We start from the raw sequence: 22,291 nt of genomic DNA on the forward strand, positions 1-22,291 counted from the left end.
TAGTCTCTATTTGAGACATTTTGAGGTAAAGTATCAATTTGTGACTAGTTACTATTCACTAAACAGTCTCTAGCGTTAGTCTCAAAATATTGTCTCAAAATATTGCCTCAAATTTGAGACCTGATAGTTTGCAGGTCTCAAAACTAAAAAGAGCTTTTGTCTGCCATTTTGAATATACTGAATAGAGATCATCATAGATATTAATCGATTGTCGTATTTTTATATTTTGTAAGCAACTCAAACACGAAAAGGTTAAAAATAAATCAATTTTACATAAATTTAGTAAATATTATGAAACAAAATCATCATATATTTTTATTTTTATTGATAATTATGTTTTTTGACTATGTTATAGAAAATTTAATATTTGTTATCGACATATTTATTTTCATTCAAGTGTAAAAACATCTCTGAATAATGGAATGTAATAGATTTTGTGACTGTCACTTACAGAATAGCAAAATCGTCTCAAGTCTCAAAAATGCTCTCTAACTTAAAATCTCAAATTTAGAGACTTGAGACTGTATCACAGTACAGAATCGCACGGATAGATGCATGGAATGGAACAATTCAAGGTTGCAATAAATAGTAATATCTAAAATATACGTTGGTAGTCTAAACTACTTCGTCGCGCCAACACCTCCCCTCGAAGTAGTGAGGCTACTTGTCATGCCTAACACTGATGAGTATTTGCAATGTTTGACGCTGCTCAAGCTTTTCGTTGCTTGAGTCTGCTGGCATATCTTCGGTGGGCATATATGTTAACGTGATTCTCCCCCTTTGGTGGCATTCTTTGATGAAATGATGGCGCACGTCGATATGTTTTGTACGCGAGCTGTAGCCTAAGCACTGAATTAGTTTTTGAGCGCTTTGGCTGTCGTTGAATAATGTAGTGTTCTCATACGATATGCCGAAATCTTTAAAAATGCCTTGAAGATATATAGCTTCTTTCGTCGCTTCTGTAATTGCCATATATTCGGCTTCGGTACTGGATAGCGCAACGGTGCGTTGTTTACGCGCCTCCCAACTTACTGCTGCTCTAGCCACTATGAACGCATATCCACTATAGGATCGCCTGTCATCGCCTGTTATATTTGCACCCCAATCTGCATCTATCACACCATATTGGCTATTGTCGTTTTGCGAATAAAGGAGACCATAATTTCTGGTACCATTTAAATAACGTAGAATTCGTTTTGCGGCGAAAGCTATGTCTGGCCTTGTTGTAACTGCTAAGTACATGAGTGTTCCTATAAGTCTTTGATACGGATAACTCTTCATGGCTTCTTCATCGACTTTAATTGGTTTTTCAATTTGGAAGTTCATTTCTAGGGGTGTTTTTGCTGGTTTGCAATTACCCATATTAAATCGTTGTAAAATAGTTTCAGTATAAGCTGGTGCGATAAAAATACTTGATGTGAGTTTAAATTCTGCTTAAAGTCAATGCCAACGCAACGCTTTACTGGACCAATATCTTTCATTTCAAATTATTCGCTTAATGCCTTCTTGATACTTTTTAGTAACATATTATCGTTTGATGCTAGTAACAAATCGTCTACATATATTGTTAGTATTAAAATTTGTTTACCTTTTTGTTTGATAAAAAGACATGGATCTTGTGTAGATGCCTCCAAACCAAGCTGTTTACATTTAGTTGTCAATCGATTGTACCACATCAAACCGGATTGTCGTAGTCCATATAGGGCCTTTTTCAGTAAACATACGGGATTAACGGTCTTTCATCGCTGTAAGCCACTTGTCTGCAGTCTCTTGGACATTTTTACTATGCATTGTTATACCCTGACTACCTGGAGGCTCACCTGATTTTATTTTGTTCAAAACTTCAATCAACATTTCTGGGACTTCCAAGTATACGGCTTCTTCTAGTTCTCCATTGAGATACGCAGTAACGACATCCATTTGATGGATTTCTAAGTCCATTTTAGCTGCCGTTGCTGCAAGCAAACGGATTGATGTATACCGTGCCACCGGCGAGTAAGTATCGTGGAAATCCTCCCCTTTTCGCAACGAGACGTGCTTTCTTCTGATTATTTTCTTTCGTTCGCAGTACTAAACGGCTACCAATAATTTTACTGTTTTTAGGTTGATTGATTATGTCCTATGTTTCGTTTGAAATTAATGCCAAATAATCATCTTCAATAGCCTTCTTCCATTCTAATGAATAATTACTGGTATCTTCTTCGAACCAACTTGACGGAGTTTCGTGTATACCAATACACGCCAATTGACTTATTTCAGACTCTTCGTCTTTATGCTGAGTTTCGCAATTATTTTCTTTTGCATGCTGATAAACCTTTTTCGGTCTTCCGGGCAAACCGGTCTTAAGCTTTTTCGGACGACCTTTACCACGTTTAACTTCTGTTTCATTTTGGTCACTGTTGCACGTTTCAAACTCACTTGCTGTTTCATCACAGTCTTGCATTGATACCGATTTTTCAAGCGTCTTTGTTTCTAATTCAATAGTATTACTTTGCATTTCGATTATTTCTTCATATTCCTTTTTAAAACCGAATCCGTCTATAAATTTAACGTCACGACTAATGATAATGTCTCGTTTATTTTTGGACCATAAGCGATAAGCTTTCGATTCGGACGAATATCCGACAAACACACACTGTTCAGATCGAGACTCGAATTTACCTTTCGATTGTTGTTTGTTTAACACATAGGCTTTTGAGCCAAACACTTTCATATGCGTAACTGTTGAAATTTTACTAGTCCATGTTTTATGTGGGACTTCTCCCGTAGATTTTGTAATACACCGATTTCTTATGTATATAGCATGAAGTGTTTATTGCTTCAGCCCAGAACGAAGGAGGAACACCAGCTTGCTTCATCAAGCAATTACGTTCAGAAACTCCGTTTTGCTGTGGAGTGTACGGGGTTGGTAAACGTCGTTTAATTCCGTATTTTTGCAAAAATAAATCAAATTCGCGATTACAATATTCACGCCCATTGTCAGATATAATAAAAGCATTGCATTATTCTTTTACCCGCGAATGTCTCTGCCGCACTTTGAAACTTTTTGAACGCTTCTAGCACATCTGACTTTTGCCTTATAAAGTGAATTTCACACCATCGAGATTTGTCATCAATGAATGTAACACAATAATTTTTTCCACCGTTTGAGCTGCACCTGCATATGTGGTCCTAATATGTACATCACTATGTACTATTTCTAGTAAATCATTGGTACGATTATTAGAGCTTTTGGGAAAAACTATACGGGTTTGCTTCTCACTCAAACATATTTCACATGCCGATAAACTTTCTTTTGTGTTTACTTTTAGTCCATGCACATCGCCATTTTTGGCCATTTCTTTTAAATCTCGCTCATTTAGATGACCCATTCGGCAGTGCCATAGATTTATATCACTTATATTCTGAGCCAAATATGCACTATTTTTACTGTCTTTCATAAAATATAAATTGCCATTTCGTTCTGCAGTAAACAACACTTTTTCGTTTTTATCAATAACAATCGCATCGTTTTTGCGAAAATGTACTACATACCCTTTGTCTGTCATTTTCGACACGGACAACAAATTAGTACGTAAATCTGGCACATAAAGCACACCTGTTAATGCTATATTCTTTTCGAACCCTTTCTCGTCTACTTTCACTTTAATGTCTCCTGCACCAGTGATTTTCGTAGAATCGTTATTGGCTAAACTTAACACTTGATTCGATTCTTTAACTTCAAGAAAATTATTTTTGTTAGAACTCATGTGCGAAGTGCACCCACTGTCCAAACACTAGTTGTCAATTCTATTTGGACATAAAAAAACAGATTCGGTTGCTCTAAGCTCTTCGATTTTGTTTGCACTGTGATTATTACGGTTATTCAACCGACAATTTTTTGCATAATGACCGTTTTTACCACACTTATAGCAGCAAACATTTCGTTTCGTTTCTGATTGTTTTTCACCACTGAATCGATCGTTGTTGTTTTCACTTTTGTTGTATACATTTGCTTTTGTCATATTTTTTGCATATAGAGCATCACTCTCACTACGCTCATTTTTTGCTTTTCGCGATTCCCACTCTTCTAATATTTTTACACGAAGCATTGCGGGCTTTGGCAAATCATCACGTGTTTCAAGTGCACACCGAAATGTTTCATATGAGTCTGGTAAGCTATATAATAATAAGATTACGAGCAAATTGTCACCGATTTCAACCCCTATTTCCTTTAATTTACCGACCGCGTCAAAAAAATCATTTAAATGGTTTCTAACCAAATCACACTCTTTCATACGTGACAGCGCCACTCTCTTTAACAATGTAGCTTTTCTAGCGGGGCCTTTCGACTCGTGTGTCGTTTGCAATTTTTGCCACATTTTATGTGAGGTTGTGCATTCAGAAATTTGATTTAATTCTGTGGGACTTATTGCAAGCATAATGTCCGCACACGCCTTTTCGTCGGTTATTTTCCACAAATTTGCGGCTGCTTCATCAATTGGACATTCTATTTTACCATTTGCGTATGCCCATAAATCATTTTTTACCAAAACTGCGCGCATGTGCAGCTTCCATGTGTCGAATTTTCCGCGTTTAGCGGCTCGATATGTGCGACTCCTGCCATGCTCAAAATTTTCGCTAAATTTCTTTTTGAAATTTATACCACGCGTGTAACCGACAGACTTTTCACGCCACGAAAAACTTTTATTACTGCCTATAGTATAAAACTCTGGGCCCATAACCTGTTTAAATGAAACGAGGAGTTTGGAATTTTATATTATAAAGCCTTTTAATTCAAGTTTTCTTATGGGCTGCTTACAAAGAACTGAACTGAGTAGAAATTGAAAATATATCATAAACTGTAAATAGATGCATGGAATGGAACAATTCAAGGTTGCAATAAATAGTAATATCTAAAATATACGTTGGTAGTCTAAACTACTTCGTTGCGCCAACAGTTGCAAATACTAAGGCTAACTTTTCTTTTAAAGTATTTTTTTTAATATTCTATCCTACTAGTGCATTAAGGGATCGTCTCACTGATTTTCGCGACTTTTTGCAATGTTGGAATCAAGTAATCAGTCCGATTGCGGCTGCAATCGTGGAGATCGTACAGGACCTTTTTTTACGTGTCATTTCAACAACTATTATACGAGTACACCCAATAAATAAACATAAAAAAATCATTTTGTATTCGTCATGAATGTATTTATTTATAAAAATCATTATTATGAAAGTATTATTTTTATTATTTATAAAAAAAAGTCAAACAAATTGTAATTGATTAGTTAATTCCAACATTTAAAAAAACTCGTGAAAAAAATTTATCGGAGGGTCACACTGAGACGATCTTTTAAGTGCACGACAAATACTAGGCAGGCATCGTATCGCCGTTGCTTTTTACCAGAGATAAAGAGATCCCCAACTCTCCTATCACTGGAAATGTGAGAACCGTTCTCCTACCGAACTTTGAAAGTTCACTGGATTGGATAGGTTTTATACGTTTTGCAATTGGAATGACTGGAACGGCCAGATTGAAATTATACCAAAAATAATAGGTTGTCAAAAAGTCTTGCGGTATTTTCGCTAGTTTGCGCTGAAAGCGCGTAGTTCTAGTTTTATTCGTCGCATCGGGTCATGCTATATCTTTTTGGAAAGCTCATTTCACGCGCTAACACGTGTTTGATTGATTGTCGTTCGTGAGTTATAGCGTCCCAAACATGGAGCAAAATAAAGAGAAAATACGGCATATTTTACAGTACTACTACGATAAAGGCAAAAATGCATCTCAAGCCGCCAAGAAAATTTGTACAGTTTATGGACCCGATAACGTTTCCATTTCCACCGCACAACGATGGTTTCAACGTTTTCGTTCTACTGTAGAGGTGGTCGAAGATGCGCCACGCTCCGGAAGGCCTGTCGTCGAAAATTGCGATAAAATCGCTGAATTGGTCGAAAGAGACCGGCATAGTAGCAGCCGTAGCATCGGTCAAGCGCTGGGCATTAGTCATCAAAAATTAATTTCAATTTCAAAAAAAAAAAAAAATCAATAAAAATTCCGCAAGACTTTTTTGACAACCCATTATATGTGAACGGAGGAATTTGTTGCCGCCGTTCAAGATCACTAATAAAAATTTAAAACAATGAAAATCAAAGAAAATTCGAAATTTAAATATATTTCATGAAACGTTTTGCAATGTGATGCATAGTACAATTCATTTTCAATTACCAATGATTAAAAACATTTATTAATTGAGAACTAACAGCCTTAATTCACCTTATTAAGTATTGAAAAATCAAAAGTCAGTTGTGTTTAAATGACTTAAGCATCCACCCCTCTACCCGGTAAAACTGGCGCATCCTAATAAAACAGCGCAATAAACCACAAAATGCTACTGCAAAGCAAAACTAATAACTCACCACACCTATACCAACCCAACCAACAAAAGGAATGGACACCGGGGAAGCTGACACATTCGTGTACACACTGCGCCGCGTCGACACCTTCCTACTCACAATTCGTTCTAAACAATCCGTTTTGCACAACATTACGCTCTATACTACGCCGCGGCAACGCACCATACCTCAGATTTCGTCTCAACCCGGTTCCTGTAAGCGATCAACTTGATTTAGCACAATTTCGCTGTGCGATTAAAAAAACTCCGCCGATAACTTTTAGATATACATATGTATTTAAAATTGTAATGTATTTTAAATATAAAACATATTAAAAGTAAATTGTACAACCAATTACCCGCGTATTTTAATTTGGAATTTTCATTGCGGGTGTGAGTGGGATTAGAATATCCTAATAAACTACAAAAATAATCAAGTTGTTTTAATATACCATAAAATCATAAAAAAGATTTAAGTAGTTTCGCCTTATATTAAAAGTCCAATATATAATAATTTGCAATCGTAATAAATGTTGGGTGTTTTAATTTAAATGCCCAAAAATACTTACTTTCTTCGATCTGGCCATAGTAAAAAAACGCTTATTTTGAGGCGCTCTCACACTGGAATAAGTTAGGCATCTCATTAGCCCCGGCCGAAACTGATTTTTTTGCTTTCACGTCAAAGAGTCAATAAGTCGAAAAACCGACGGTACGACAAAACGTCACAACATTATGTTGTTGGTAGAAAATCTGAGCAGTGCCGAAAAAAATAAACGAACGATCGCCGATTGTCACTACTTCGCTAATAACAGCTTCGCCAACAAACCATATGTATGTATGTTTTTGTATGTGGTTGCATACAAATCGACGCAGACTTTTGCGAACCACGAAAAATATTTTAGAATTGACAACAATTTTAAATCGGCAGAGACTATGTTACCAATTTTGTCACTATTTCTGTGTTGTGTGTTAGTGTGACCGTTATAAACTTCAAATTTAATATATAATTGTGATATATAATATATATGGATGTGTGTGTTACCAAAATTGGTTAATTGTTTTATTTTGTGGATATATGTATGTATGCAATTTTATGTTAATTTATTTAATTATTGTAACCTGCTAAGGGTTATAATTCCTTCCTATCCTATTTGATGTTGAGTGTATCCGTATCTCTTTAGGTTTCTGGTAGAATTGATTGTATTATGATGTTTTTTAGTAAGTTGATGTTTCCTCTCCATGTGTTTGTCCACCTTGTATAAAAAAAATACCCCACCTCTTTATGTTCACTTGTAATGTATTGTATTTCACATTCCTATGGCGGGATGATATATGTATGTATGCTTTCGCTTTAAAAACGGAGGGAAAAAGTATTTTTTTTTTGTCTCTTCTTTCGCTTGTTGAGTGAAGTTGGGGCGGTTGATATTCCTCTACATTACGCCTTTATTACTTTATGGAATTTGTTAGAGTAATGTAAAGGAGTATTAGTACAGCACGGCAGTCGTTTCTTCTTTTCGCAATTTGGCGCCAACTCGAGATACCAAGTGCAGCCAGGTCCTTCTATTCCTGATATCTCCAAGGGATTGGAGTTTTCTTCTTCCTCTGTTTCCGACAGCTATACACTCTTGTGAAAGACTGTGCCTTCTCGATTTAGCTCTGCAGCTCGTATTATTTTCTCCAGCTAGATTGAAGAAGTCGGACGATAGGGAGTCGCCTTGCCTTGGTAACAAACGGCTCGGAGAGGTCCTTCCCGATCCTGATGGAGCTTTTGGTATTGCTCAACGTCAGTTTACAGAGCTGTTTTAGTTTTGTGGGGATACCATATTCATACATCGCAACATAAAGACTGCTCCTTTTCGTGTTGTCACAAGCAGCTTTGAAATCGACGAAGAGATGATGTGTGTCGATCCTTTTTCCACGGATGGTAAGTAGGTTTTCCCCGCCTAAAGCCACTCTGATAAGGTCTAATGAGTTTGTTGAGTTGAGCTGGAATGGAACGTCCGCTCCATCGCTATCGATTGGAGAATCGGCTTCATTCACGCATTTCGGCCTCTATCCTTCTTTGTCTGCAAATGCGTCTCACTTCTCTCTTCAGGTCTCGGTCTCTATCCCATCCACAACCGTAAAAGGCGGTCTGTTTTCTCTCAACTGTGACACGGCACTCCCCATCGTCCAGCTGTTCCTTTGCATTTTTCGAAAACCAATGGTGTTGAAAATACTAGTACGTAAGAAGCTTGAAATGCCGTCCCACAGTTCTCTTATACCGTGTTGCTGATGAGTCTTCTCAGAGAGCAGGAGTGCAAGTTGAGAATCAATCGTTCCGGTATCTATTGTGATTGCACCTTCTCGACGTCAACCATACCTTTCGTTTGTTGACGTGCGTTTTGCTGGACAGAGGCGGGCTGCAACAAGAGAGTATTCCAAGTCAATTAAGGACCTCGGAGCATACGTACGTCTATAACCGTGGAGACGTGTCTTTTGTCTAGATAGCTTGATGAATTATTCTATGCTGGAATCTTGCACGGCTTCGATGTATAACGGCGCAGCGTATCCTTCTTCTTCTTCTTAAGTTAAAAACAGCGCGCCAGTCGTTTCTTCTTTTCGCTACGTGACGCCAATTGGATATTCCAAGCGAAGCTAGGTCCTTCTCCACTTGGTTCTTCCAAAGGAGTGGAGGTCTTCCTTTTCCTCTGCTTCCCCCGGCGGGTACTGCGTCGAATACTTTCAGAGCTGGGGTGTTTTCATCCATCCGGACAACCGGACCTAGCCATGTCGTCGTATATCTCGTACAGCTCATCGTTCCATCGAATGCGATATTCGCCTTGGCCAATGCGCAAAGGACCATAAATCTTTCGCAGAATTTTTCTCTCGAAAACTCGTAACGTCGACTCATCGGTTGCTGTCATCGCCCAAGCCTCTGCACCATATAGCAGGACGGGAATTATGAGCGACTTATAGAGTTTAGCTTTTGTTCGTCGAGAGAGGACTTTACTTTTCAATTTCTTACTCAGTCCGAAGTAGCACCTGTTGGCAAGAGCAATCCTGCGTTGGATTTCCAGGCTGACATTGTTGGTGGTATTCATACTGGTTCCTAACTTCAAAGTTATGACTGTCAACAGTGACGTGAGAGCCAAGTCGCGAGTGCGACGACTGTTTGTTTGATGACAGGAGATATTTCGTTTTGCCCTCGTTCACTGCCAGACCCATTTTCTATGCTTCCTTGTCCAGCCTGGAGAAAGCAGAACTAACGGTGCCGGTGATGAGGCCGATGGTATCAATATCATCGGCATACGCCAGCAGCTGTACACTCTTATAGAAGATGGTACCTTCTCTATTTAGTTCTGCAGCTCGAACTATTTTCTCCAGAAGCATGTTGAAGAAGTTGCACGATAGGGAGTCGCCTTGTCTGAAACCTCGTTTGGTATCGAATGGGTCGTGGAAGTCCTTCCCGATCTTGACGGAGCTTTTGGTGTTACTCAACGTCAGTTTACACAGCCGTATTAGTTTTGCGGGGATACCAAATTCAGACATAGCGGCATAAAGGCAGCTCCTTCTCGTGCTGTCGAAAGCAGCTTTGAAATCGACGAAGAGGTAGTGTGTGTCGATTCTCTTTTCACTGGTCTTTTCCAAGATTTGGCGCATGGTGAATATCTGGTCGGTTGTTGATTTGCCAGGTCTGAAGCCACACTGATAAGGTCAAATCAGTTTGTTGACGGTGGGCTTTAATCATTCACACAATACGCTCGATAGAACCTTATATGCGATGTTGAGGAGGCTAATCCCACGGTAGATGGCGCAGATTGTGGGGCCACCTTTTTCATGGATTGGGCATAGCACATTTAAATTCCAATCGTTGGGCATGCTTTCGTCCGACCATATTTTACAAAGAAGCTGATGCATGCTCCTTATCAGTTCTGTCAGTTGTTGACGAGTACTCTCAGAGAGCAGGAGTGCAAGCCGAGTAGAAAATCGTTCGGCTGTTTGTTGTGATTGCAGCTTCTCGACGTCGAACCTTCCTTGTGTTTGTTGGCGTGCGTTTTTTGCTGAACAGAGGTGGGTGCGAATCTTAGCTGCAACAAGATAGTGGTCCGAGTCGATGTTAGGACCTCGGAGCGCACGCACAGCTTAAACACTGGAGACGTGCCAAATATACCTTCTTTGCCCACCCTGGCGTTAAAGTCGCCAAGCACGATTTTGACATCGTGGCGGGGGCAGCTCTCATAGGCGCTCTCCAAGCGCTCTTAGAAGGCATCTTTGGTCACATCGTCCTTCTCTCCCGTCGGGGCGTGGGCGCAAATCAGCGATATGTTGAAGAACCTCGCTTTAATGCGGATTGTGGCTAGACGTTCATTCACCGGAGTGAATGATAGTACTCGGCGGCGGAGTTTCTCTCCCACCACGAATCCAACACCAAACTTGCGTTCTTTTATATGGCCACTGTAGTAAATGTCACAAGGACCTACTCGTCTCTGTCCTTGTTCACGGACGCTTCTTGCTTTTTTCGACTTACGCTGCTGATCGAAAGCAACAGCGACAAAAATCAAAAGTAGCAAAAAGTCGAATGCATTACTTTTCGCGACTGTGACTGCCGACGACTGTCGAAACTTGCGTTCTTTTATATGGCCACTGTAGTAAATGTCACAAGGACCTACTCGTCTCTGTCCTTGTTCACGGACGCTTCTTGCTTTTTTCGACTTACGCTGCTGATCGAAAGCAACAGCGACAAAAATCAAAAGTAGCAAAAAGTCGAATGCATTACTTTTCGCGACTGTGACTGCCGACGACTGTCGAAAATTGTCGATAGCTGCTGCGGCAACTTATGGATACGATCGAAAGCTACAGCAAAGCAGAAAGCAGAAAAACGAATAACAGCGACTTATGCTGATTTCTGATTTTCGTAGCTGTTTGATTTTTGTCTATGCTTCGACTGCGACTTCTGATTTTTTCAGAAGCAGTAGCAGAAGCAAAATCATATGAACTGAAACTTGCCGCAGTTTTTTAAACGCTGTCGTGGAGGATTCGTAGAGGATTGGTCAACAAAAAGGCTGATTCGTTTGTATTAATTTATTTAAAGTAGCGAGTTTTTTTAGTTTCAAATGATCTTCGTAGTGCTTTTCTTTTATGTGGATTTGAAGTCTCTCTTTTTAGTGACCAACAATAGTATGCTAACATGTGGTCATTCCATACCCAGTGATATCTCTTTTCCATCTCTTGTAAATCCTGGTGGAATCTCTCGCCCTGCTCTTCACTAAAGTCACCCAAATTTTCAGGAAAATATTTGAAAATTTAAGAATTTTTTGAAAATTTTTTTCTGTCAAGTAGAACCCGACATGAATTTTGAGGTTAGGAAAAAATCCTGATTTTTTTTTTTGTGGACCTATTATATTGATTATCCATGTACGCTTTGCTAATGATTTTCGCGATAGATTTTTTAGTCTTTTTTGGTTTAAATATAGTTTTAATGATATTTTCCATTTATTTATTTGTTGCCGGTTGGGTATCACCTACGTATTGCGATCCTTCAAGCTGAGGTAAAGTGCCATGGAACACCCATGGAATAATATGTTTTTATTTTGGCGTTAATTTTTCAATATAATTAGAAATCGCGTGAGCATCTTTCATTAGATTATTTAATATACAATTTTTTAGTTTCGGAAAAGGAGTACTTTTCCAAGCCAATTATTTAATAGTTTTTGTAAATGTATAATCTTTATCTTCTAAAATATCTTGAGTTGTTATATTTACTTTCAAATCAATATTTTTGTCGAGAATAACTTTTATATACTGCCAATTCGCATGTCTATTAGAGAGATAAGGCGGCATGTCGATTTCTTTTAGATAACCATTTAGGATTCGAAATACTGGCCGAGTGGTCCAAATTTAAGACCAAACCATTTTCCATGGTATTGAAAGTCTTGGATATTTGTCGGGTTAAGTAAAAGTCGATCAGGTTAAATAATTTTCTTGTGCCAGAAGGCCAATAAGTCGGCTTGTCAGTAGACATGAATTCGGATCCCATAGCTGCTTTAAAGAGCGCTTTCCGCTTCGATTTCGTAACTCTTGAACCCCATTTCGAGTGTTTTGAGTTAAAGTCACCACCCATGATGAACATCCTTTCGTGTTTTAGAATAAATTTTGTGTATACGTACTTTTTGATATTGTGTCTTCTTCTTCTTCATTACTCGCATAGACACCGATTACACGATTATAGCCGAATTAAGTTGCGCCAGTCGTTGCTTCCAATTGGTAATTCCAAGCGAAGCCAGGTCCTTCTCCACCTGATCTTTCTATCGGAGTGGAGGTCTTCCTCTTCTTCTGCTTCCCCGGCGGATATTGCGTCGAATATTTTCAAAACTGGAGTGTTTTCGTCCATACGTACGACATGACCTAGCAAGCGTAGCTGCTGCCTTTACTCCAATCTGCTGATTGGGTTTGGCTCTTTCTGGAGATTCGTGGTGGCTGTGGTCCAGTGTGGAGTCGCACTGCGGTCGGGTGCCGGACCAAAAGCACGGCAGATGTTTTAGATGGGTCTCGAACCCGATCAAAGTAGAAAAGGTGTCCCTTCCACCTAGACGGATTGGAACCAAAAAATACGTGCTAAATGTATTTATAATTTGGGCGCTGATCAACGCATTATATTGATATATGTACATATGTGCTTTTTAAAAACACCGTGAGGTAAAGCGGGTCTTCACGTAAATCACAACGATTGTTGTCAACAGTGACGTGGGAGCCTAGTTGCGAGTGCGACGACTGTTTGTTTGCTGACAGGAATATTTCGTCTTGCCCTCGTTCACTGCCAGACCAAGCAGAACTAAGGGCGCGGGTGTTGAAGCCAATGATATTAATATCATCGGCATTTGCCAGCAGCTTTACACTCTTATAGAAGATTGTAGCTGCTCGATTAAATTCTGCAGTTCGAATTATTTTCTCCAGTAGCAGAAGAAGTCGCGATAGGGAGTCGCCTTGTCTGAAACCTCGTTTGGTATCGAACGGCTCGGAGAGGTCCTTCCCGATCCTGATGAAGCTTTTGGTATTTTGGTCAGTTTACACAGCCGTATTACTTTTGTGGAGATAGCAAATTCAGACATTGCAGCATAAAGGCAGCTCCTCTTCGTGCTGTCAAAAGCAGCTTTGAAATCGACGAAGAGGTGGTGTGTGCCGATTCTCGTTTCACGGGTCTTTTCCAAGATTTGGCGCATGATGAATATTTGGTCGGTTGTTGATTTTTCAGGCCTATAGCCACATTGATAAGGTCCAATCTGTTTGTTGACGCCCTATAGAACTTTGTATGCGATGTTTAGGAGATTTATCCTGGGGTAGTTAGCGCAGATTGGGGGGTCTCCCTTTTTGTGGATGGGGCAGAGCACCCTTCGGCTGGCAGTCCAGCGGCCCCACCTATTGTGTTTAGGAGGGTTATATTTTGCAGTAATACTTATTTTCCCTAAACCATCAGCCGATATGGTCGGGGTTTGGAATTCTGGGGCACTTAAATATATTGATTTCTTCGGAGTGGGGAATATTATCTCTGATAATTAAGGCCATCCCCTCTCAGCATTGTTATTTGGGTGGTTCGAGCAGTTTAGTTGTAGTTTTTGAAGTTAACGAAAATCTCATTTGTAAAATGGGTTTCAATATAAGGCAAATGTCAATTTTTACAGAATGGAGTAATGTCTTTAATTCTTTTCTATGTTTAAGCAAACCATTTATATTCTAGGTCATAACTTTTATGAGTTTCATTTTTGTGCCTAATTTTCGTTTTGATGTCACTCTAGTTGAGTATTTTGCTCTTCTAGTTTATTAAGCTTACTGACGATAAATTACCGGTAATATCTCCAATGACTTTCGAATTTGTTTGGTTTGCAGACATAAGTATGTTGTTGAACTTGATTAGTACGCTTAGTTAAGCTGGCAAATGAGGGGTTTCCATTTTGCTGACTTACATTAGTAACTTTCTTCTGAGGAGTATAATAGTTAAATAAATTGTTGAAACGATTGCGGCCGTAATTTTGGTCCAAAACAAAAATTTCAAAAAGATTATTAACCTATAAGAACGTCGCTATCGCGCTATGGAACCTTTTTTTTTGTTTTTTGAAAATTGACAAAATGGCCGTGGTTTAAACAAAATATATGAAATTGTGCCCTTTTTTCGACAGTTTTTCGTAGAAAAAAATTGGAAGCTTTCAAAAAAATATAAAAGTTTCCATATCGTGATAGCAAATGACTACAACAATGTTTTCTCTTAATTTGAAATAGATATCTTCAAAACTCTTCCTTTGAAAGTGGAAACTGTGAAAAACACCATTCTGAAAAAAACGGGTTTAAAGATTGGAGTTGCAGGGATACCACTGTTCCTTTTATACAAGAAACTCTGTAGCGACCGTAATAATTTAATTTTCGATTTCAAAATTTGAGAGAATGTTTATTATAGTGTGTACTATCCGATAATGCAACAAACAAATTTCACACTGAGACGATCCCTTAAAATATGTTTCATTTCACAGATTTCCTTAACGTCCTCTGTAGATTCGAAGAATACAATAAACATATCTAATGGATTTTTTGTTTTTGTGTTGAAGTTTGTTTATGACCTTCTCAACTTTATAACCTTGGTTTTGTCACATTAAAAGCATTAATAATTAAGTGAATTTTTTTATGAAATGAAACCTTTTTATTTATCAACAGCTTTTTTTTATTTCTCATCAGCTGCACATATTAGGGCAATTCAGAATCTGGTGCAAATGGTCTTGCATCTTTGCAATTGCAAATTAGCGAACATATTTATGCTATAACGATGCACCTGCTACACCCTTGCAAATAAGCAACACTAAAACGACATTGTATTATTTGCAACACTGGTTTGCAAATTATCAGCTGCTGTCAAAAGTAAAAACATTGTAAACAAAAAGATGAAATGAAGCAAACCGGTTTGAAAAAAATAAGGCTAAAACACGAAAAGCCGAATAAAAAGCGGAAGCTCCAGAAATAAAAGTGAAATTTGTGCTATGTGCCGCATAAAAATATTTCTTACCTTCAATGTCCGTTATTTCTTCAGAAGCTTCATCAAATAAAGCGTAAGTTAACTTTTCCCCAAAACTTTTTTTCGGCATATTTTCCAATTTGTGCGATTTTTTTTTTTACAAACAATGTTTTTCTTCACTGATCAGCTGTGAATTAATGGTCTTTGCAAGGGTTGCACAGAACCAGAAAAAAGACGTTCATTGTTGATGTTAAATATTTGCAACTGCATAATTTTGCAAAATCAGATGCACAAGATTCTGAATTGCTCTATTATAATTATACACGACATCCTTACTTTATTAAATTTGTATAATAAAAATTAAATTTGCAAGTTGCGACCATATCTTGTAATATCCCTAACAGGCGACAGCGCTAATATGCATTAGCGGGCTTAATTTACATTTACTTGCGCATTTGACCCATGTTAATGCAAGTTAGTAATGCACAAAAATTCCGTGCATTTAGCTGAATTTACTAAATTTGAGTAGGCAATACTGCTCAAAAATGGCCGATTTTTGCTATTTTTTGACAGATGTCGCTTGAAGACTGCCACCTCCTTTGCGTTTGCAGCATCAGAGGTAGAATTTATATTGATTTTCCAAAAATACCAAAATTTCTATTAATAATTTCTCTTATTCATTTTTATTTCACTTTTTTTAAGAAATAAACAAATTTCACTATCAGCTGTCTAAATGCACAAGTCTGCCGTCTGTTAGCGTTGCTTAAGGCGCATTAATTTTGCTCGTCTGTTAAGGCTATAAAGAAACTGATGCATGCAAATTATCACCGCCGTATTTGAATAACTCGGCTGGTAAATCTACTTTGTTGTTCTTCATGCGGGTAATTGTTATTCGAACCTCATCATAGTTGGGCACGTCTATTCCAACGTCTTCGATTGGGGAATAGTGTTTGCCATCTTCAGATGTTGCAATATAAAATTATACGAACAGCCCATGATATTTGAGCCAAAAGTTTCTCTAACATGAAATAAAACTAACTGGTTGAAATATAGAAAATATATCAGCAGCGCTTAAACGCGAGGAAAAGCACAACACTCAAAATTATATAAAGAAACTGTGTCCAAATTCTAGCAAGCAAAACTCCCTTTGGAAAGCCCAAAAGTTTTCCAAGCCACCAGTAGATTCCAACATGCTTCTAATAGCCCTGACAGACGAGCAAAATTAATGCGCCTTAAGCAACGCTAATGCGCATTGAAATTTTATGGTGACAGACGGCAGACTTGTGCATTTAGACAGCTGATAGTGAAATTTGTTTATTTATTAAAAAAAAGTGAAATAAAAATTTATAAAATAAATTATTAATAGAAATTTTGGTATTTTTGGAAAATCAATATAAATTTAACGAAAAAAATCGTTTATTATTAACTACGTTAAAAGATATTAGAGTGAAATTAAAAGCAATAATTGATAGTAATGCGGAAAAAGTGTGCGAAAAAGTTAAGAATATTGGAAAAATGGATAGCAAACTGTGCGCTGTTTATTTTCTGCCATCTAAATATATTGAAATTTGTTTTTGTTAATATACTTACACATAGTAATTTCATTGGCAATATAAAACTGCTTACCTCTGATGCTGCAAACGCAAAGGAGGCGGCAGTCTTCAAGCGACATCTGTCAAAAAATAGCAAAAATCGGTCATTTTTGAGCAGTGTTGCTTACTCAAATTTGGTAAATTCAGCTAAATGCACGAAATTCTTGTGCATTACAAACTTGCATTAACATAGGTCAAATGCGCAAGTAAATGTAAATTAAGCCCGCTAATGCATATTAGCGCTGTCGTCTGCCAGGGCTATAAGACAGTTGAATGGTGATTGGGCACGTAGTGATGAGGATAAGGCAAATTGATTTGCAAATCACCTGGAAAACGTATTTCAACCCAATTGCCAAAGAACAACTTTAAGTTGCCAACCTTTCCCAATACCGTTAACGAGTCGCTTGTGTCTATAAGGACTTCTACTTCTGAAGTTCTGAAGTCATGTTCATCGATAATTCATTTAAGAGCAATCGTTGTGTCTGTTTATAGCCTTTTCCCCGTAGCTATTGGTTGGTGTGTATTTCTCTTCCAAGCTATTTTTTTGATGTTTTCTCATGGGAAAACTATAAATTAGTACTCAAAAAGATTTGGTTTAACATTTGTGCTATTTGTGTAACTCATAACCTATTTGAGAAACCAATTTTGAATGTTTAGATGTTATTTTTAAAAGTGAAACGCGAAAATCTTATTTTATGCTTTCTTCAACAGCAACATAAAAAACATACCTTAAATGCAATTATCTGGAGGAAATTATTGAAAAATGTTTCACTGCTGATGGTGAGCAAACCCTTCTTCAATAATATTTGTCCGAATTAAATTATCATTTAATGTAACTTTGTTACAAAAATTTTTTCAAAGAGTTTAATTATGAAAAGCTTACTTAGTAAAAGACTTTGTATATGAAAGAGATAGAGATGAAAACAAAAGATGAAATAGTAGTTTATTGATTGAGGATCTTATATATGTACTATACATATGTGTTAGCCGTGGTTGAAAAATGCTAATATACTCTTCCTCTTATCCAAAATAGGGTATGAAATGCAAAGTATTTTTAAAAGAACGCGTATGGGAACTTGATTAAAACAGTTTTAAGAAAATCACACATGTGTCACGAAAAATTTTCGATTCTATTTTGAGCTTAATAAAGGAATAACATTTCAGCCAAACTCGATCGTGAAAATAATTTTCCCTTACCTTCACTTGATTCTGGCCGCGATGAAGCTATTCTGTCTAATATTGTGGAATCACTGATGGTGATTTCATTCTGGTCAGAGCTTATAATAATGCATCTTTAACGCGCTTTTAAAATATAAGGACCAGTGATTGAAGCATTGTCCCATGTATGTAAATATTTCGCGCACTGTATGTGTTAGAAATCATTACATAAATACAAAAAATTATAAACCAAAATAAAGAAATTTTACGACTTTATATAATAAAAATAAAAATTTTCCTTAAATTCTTAAAAAGACATCGTTATTCGTTCAAAAGCTGCGAAAACCTTGAATATACCAAATGTGGCAAAGAGTTTCTTTTGATACCCTAATGACCTTTCCTAATTGACGTTTAATATTCCAGGTAAACATATATGTAGTAAATAAATGTAGTAAATCTCAGGCGTTCCTCAAGGTAGCCATCTTGGTCCAATTCTGTTCTTGTTATTTATTAACGACATATCATCTGTTGTTAAGTTTTCAAAAGTTTTATTATATGCTGACGATGTAAAACTTTTTAAAACATATACTTCAAACAGCGAAAGATGTCAGTTGCAAACAGACTTAAACAACCTAGTTTCTTGGTGTGGTAGAAATGACATGCCATTGAACCTTAAAAAATGTAAAACGATGTGCTTTTCACGTAGAGCTGTAGACCCTACCTCATACGCAATACAAAACTTTAGGTTGGAGCAAGTATGCAGTTTTGTTGATCTGGGAGTAACTATGGACCCCAAACTCAATTTTAATCTTCACGTATCTTCCACGGTTTTTAAAGCTAAAGGCGCTCTTAATTTTGTTAAACGTTGGTCTAAAGAATTTAGAGATCCGCTTACCACAAAAATTCTTTTTACATCTCTGGTGAGGCCTATATTGGAGTATGCTTCTGTGGTTTGGAACCCTAGTTACCAAGTCCATTCGGATAAGTTAAAGTCCGTTCAAAAACATTTTTTACTTTTTGCCTTAAATCATTTGCATTGGGATTCCAGTTTAAATCTTCCCCCTTACATTAACCGTTTAAAACTTATAAATCTCCCGACACTCGCTAGTCGTAGGGAGATGCTTGGTATAATATTTCTTGTAAAACTCATGAATGGGTCAGTCTGTAGCCCATCTCTCTTATCTGATATTAATTTTAACGTTCCCGCTCGCCCTACCAGGCAGTTTAGACCCTTACTTTTAAAATTATCTAGAACAAATTTTGAGTTAAACGAACCATTCCGCCGTATATGTCATGATTTCAATTTTCATTCCAGCACATTTGATCTAACAGACTCACTCTTTACCATTAAAAAAATTATTTTATCTACTCTTAACAAGTAACATTTAATAATTATAAACTTTGATCTAATTCTTAATTTCGGCTGTTGCAATTTTTGTTTCTGTAGCTGAGCAGCTTAAGATCGCAGCGCTTAAAACTCTCTTGCCTTTTATGACTCGGCTAATTCCGCTCGTTCGCGGATTGCGCCCCTCGCGTCGGTTGGGCGGGAGGAGGGTAATCGTTGGGTATTATAATAAATTTTTGTGACACGAACCATATGATTGTATCAGTCTTGTTCTGAATTTTTATTCCAAAGCAACTGGCCATTGAAATATCGTGGAGTTGAGATACATGTTAAGATGAAATACGATAAATGTTTTTTTTTTTTTATTTGGGCTTCATTACAAGTAACAATATGTTTTTCTTGCTACCATTGAGTATAGCGTCTGCTCCTATGGTTCGGATCATTGTCTTCATGCAGTATCCAATCATGGCTATTTTTGCCTTAAAGCATTTCAGCTGACTTCAGTAAACTCTATAAGAAGCCTTTGAGGGTGCTTAACAATCCTTTGAAAGTTTTGTTTCATCTGTTAACATTACATTGCTACAATCACGTTTGATATTTACCTACATCCAATTCAACCTTTTTTAAAGTATGATTTTTTGAATACAGTACTGCTGCGTTTGATGCTAGATCTCTGAGGTCTGTCCTATATTATATTTAGAGATAAAAGTCTCTAACATAGTACCTTTAAAAAAAATCTGCTCTTAGACTAGGCATTACTGAGAATATTGTTTCTTCTCAAAAAGGAGAATAATTGCACTTTAGATGCCAAGTGATGCCGCAATCGTCTTCATAATGGTCATACCACCTCTTCATTATTATACTCCTCGATTTAAATATTTTGCAGTTTTTTAATAATCCGAAAGACCCTAATCGGATGCTTAGATACAAAGGTTGCTTTAAAACGTAAGCACACAAGTTTCTTATTTCACGGACCGACTGGTTTTTGTTAATTTGCAAAAGGAAACAGTAATTTCAGCATATTTATTATTTTTGCAGTGAACCTGGTTTTTTCATTTAGCATCCGTCAGAACCATCACAATTACATCCTAAATCAATGACTATGTTTTCATAACATTAAGTTATGTAGATTTCTCAATATACCGCGATACTGATGTTGTTGTTGGTAATACACATAATTAATTTACACACATATGTATGTACAAGTATGGCAACCCTTAATGTGAGTATAATTTATGAGAATCATAATTGAATGCTTGGTTAATACATCCAAATGAGGTTTTTAAAAAATAGTTTGTTATCTAGAAAAAAAGCAACGAATATTATTTTACTCTACAGGTTCATTGATAAGATAGGCAACGGTGAGTGTATTGGAATTTGATCGGCTACTAACATATACATACATATGTAAATATGTGTGTGTGGCAAATAGTAGGTTAAGGTTGTTCGCGGCTGTAGTTTGAAAATGGAAAAGCCATTGATTTAAATTGGATTAGAATTTCGTTAAAAATAGCAAATTTGTTTAATTTCAGTTATTAAATGTAAAATATTACTTAACACTTATCTGACTAACATTTCTTCTCTATAACGGGATCTTAATAGCCAGTAAATGATTTTAGATAAATTCAGAATTCAGATAGTCAATATTCTTTTTCAGACGCTTTATAAGAAATAAGTATATACATATGTTGTTATAAAGCAGCATGAGTCTGCAATTCAAAAATTTGTTTTATCCGTGTTCTTCTACATATGACTATACAATGTGCAGACCTCCGAATACAGTAAATATGCTAATGTTCAATATAAAGCCAATGTAGAGTGCATTTGTCGTTCAAAAAGCGGAAAATCGGGCGATGTAACATGTCAATTTTAACCGTCGTTTAGGTAAATTTCCATACTCATGTTCACGCACGTATACCATAAGTGAAAATCAACAAAAATAATAAAAATACCCAACGAAATAGCAATCTGGGGTCATAATTATATTGCATACATGTGTAAGTACGTAGTATGTACATACGGAAGTATGTGTGTTATGTATTCGCGCACAGGTGACTGGAACGATAATGAAAAATGATAGTTGAATCGAATTGACAATGATAAGAATTCTCTTAGTCACAATTTTCATTGTTTCTAAAGTTTTGGATTTTCAAAACTGGATTGTATAAACAGTTGTGCCCTCGATTCCATAAAGTTATAACAAATATAATAGATAGATTACCTGCATTCGTAGAAGTTTTTCCTACCTGAAAAGTGAATTGACACTAAAAATTAGGTAAATTACCGTTACGTTAATATGTGAAGAAAGTGGTTATACTGTTAACATCAAAGTGAAAAATTATTAATTTAAGAAATAAATTAAAATGGAGACATATAATATTTATGAAAGAGTAAATTAAAACCATTACTTCATTATAAAGCAATTTAATTGGGCCTCTGTAGATAAGACAATGAATGTCACGCCAATGACCCAGTAAATAGTGCAAAAATATTCTTACATTAAGATTCATGAGTAAGAATTGTTGAACAGTTGTATTTAATCAGAAAAGTACCACACTTCCCATATATTTAATGCTCTGCTATTATGTACATATGTATATATACTACTGTGATCAAATTGAAAGGTTAATTTTGTCCATTTCGTCTCCTTCAAAATAATCCCCTCCCGCTGCAATACACTTATGCCAACGAATTTTCCAGTTATGATAGCACTTGGGAAAATCCTTCGTCGTGATTCGTCGTGAGTCTTCTTCGATTCAGGTTTTGTATCCTCAATTGTGTCAAAACGGTGTCCTCGGAGTGGTCATGTGAATTTGCTGAATAGCAAGTTACTCAAAGG

The 22,291-nt window shown here is 36.9% G+C and overlaps 1 protein-coding gene across 3 annotated transcripts in view; it reads left to right on the top strand.

The window, feature by feature from the left end:
* Positions 1-7: 7 nt before the first annotated feature.
* Positions 8-22,291, top strand: part of LOC120772027 (epidermal growth factor receptor kinase substrate 8-like protein 1) — a 38,890-nt gene continuing 16,606 nt past the window's right edge. The window contains exon 1 of one of the 3 annotated variants that reach the window (XM_040100414.1): positions 8-25. Coding sequence is in view for 1 of the 3 variants with exons in the window: in XM_040100398.1 (XP_039956332.1) it covers positions 17,727-17,729 (3 nt within the window). In the remaining 2 variants the exon portion in view is untranslated. Of the gene's footprint in view, positions 26-17,647; positions 17,730-21,600; positions 21,728-22,291 lie in introns of those variants that run through there. The other 2 variants (XM_040100398.1, XM_040100406.1) reach the window with 2 other exon arrangements.

The sequence above is a fragment of the Bactrocera tryoni genome, chromosome 1 (genome assembly GCF_016617805.1).
Source record: "Bactrocera tryoni isolate S06 chromosome 1, CSIRO_BtryS06_freeze2, whole genome shotgun sequence".
Taxonomy (NCBI): domain Eukaryota; kingdom Metazoa; phylum Arthropoda; class Insecta; order Diptera; family Tephritidae; genus Bactrocera; species Bactrocera tryoni.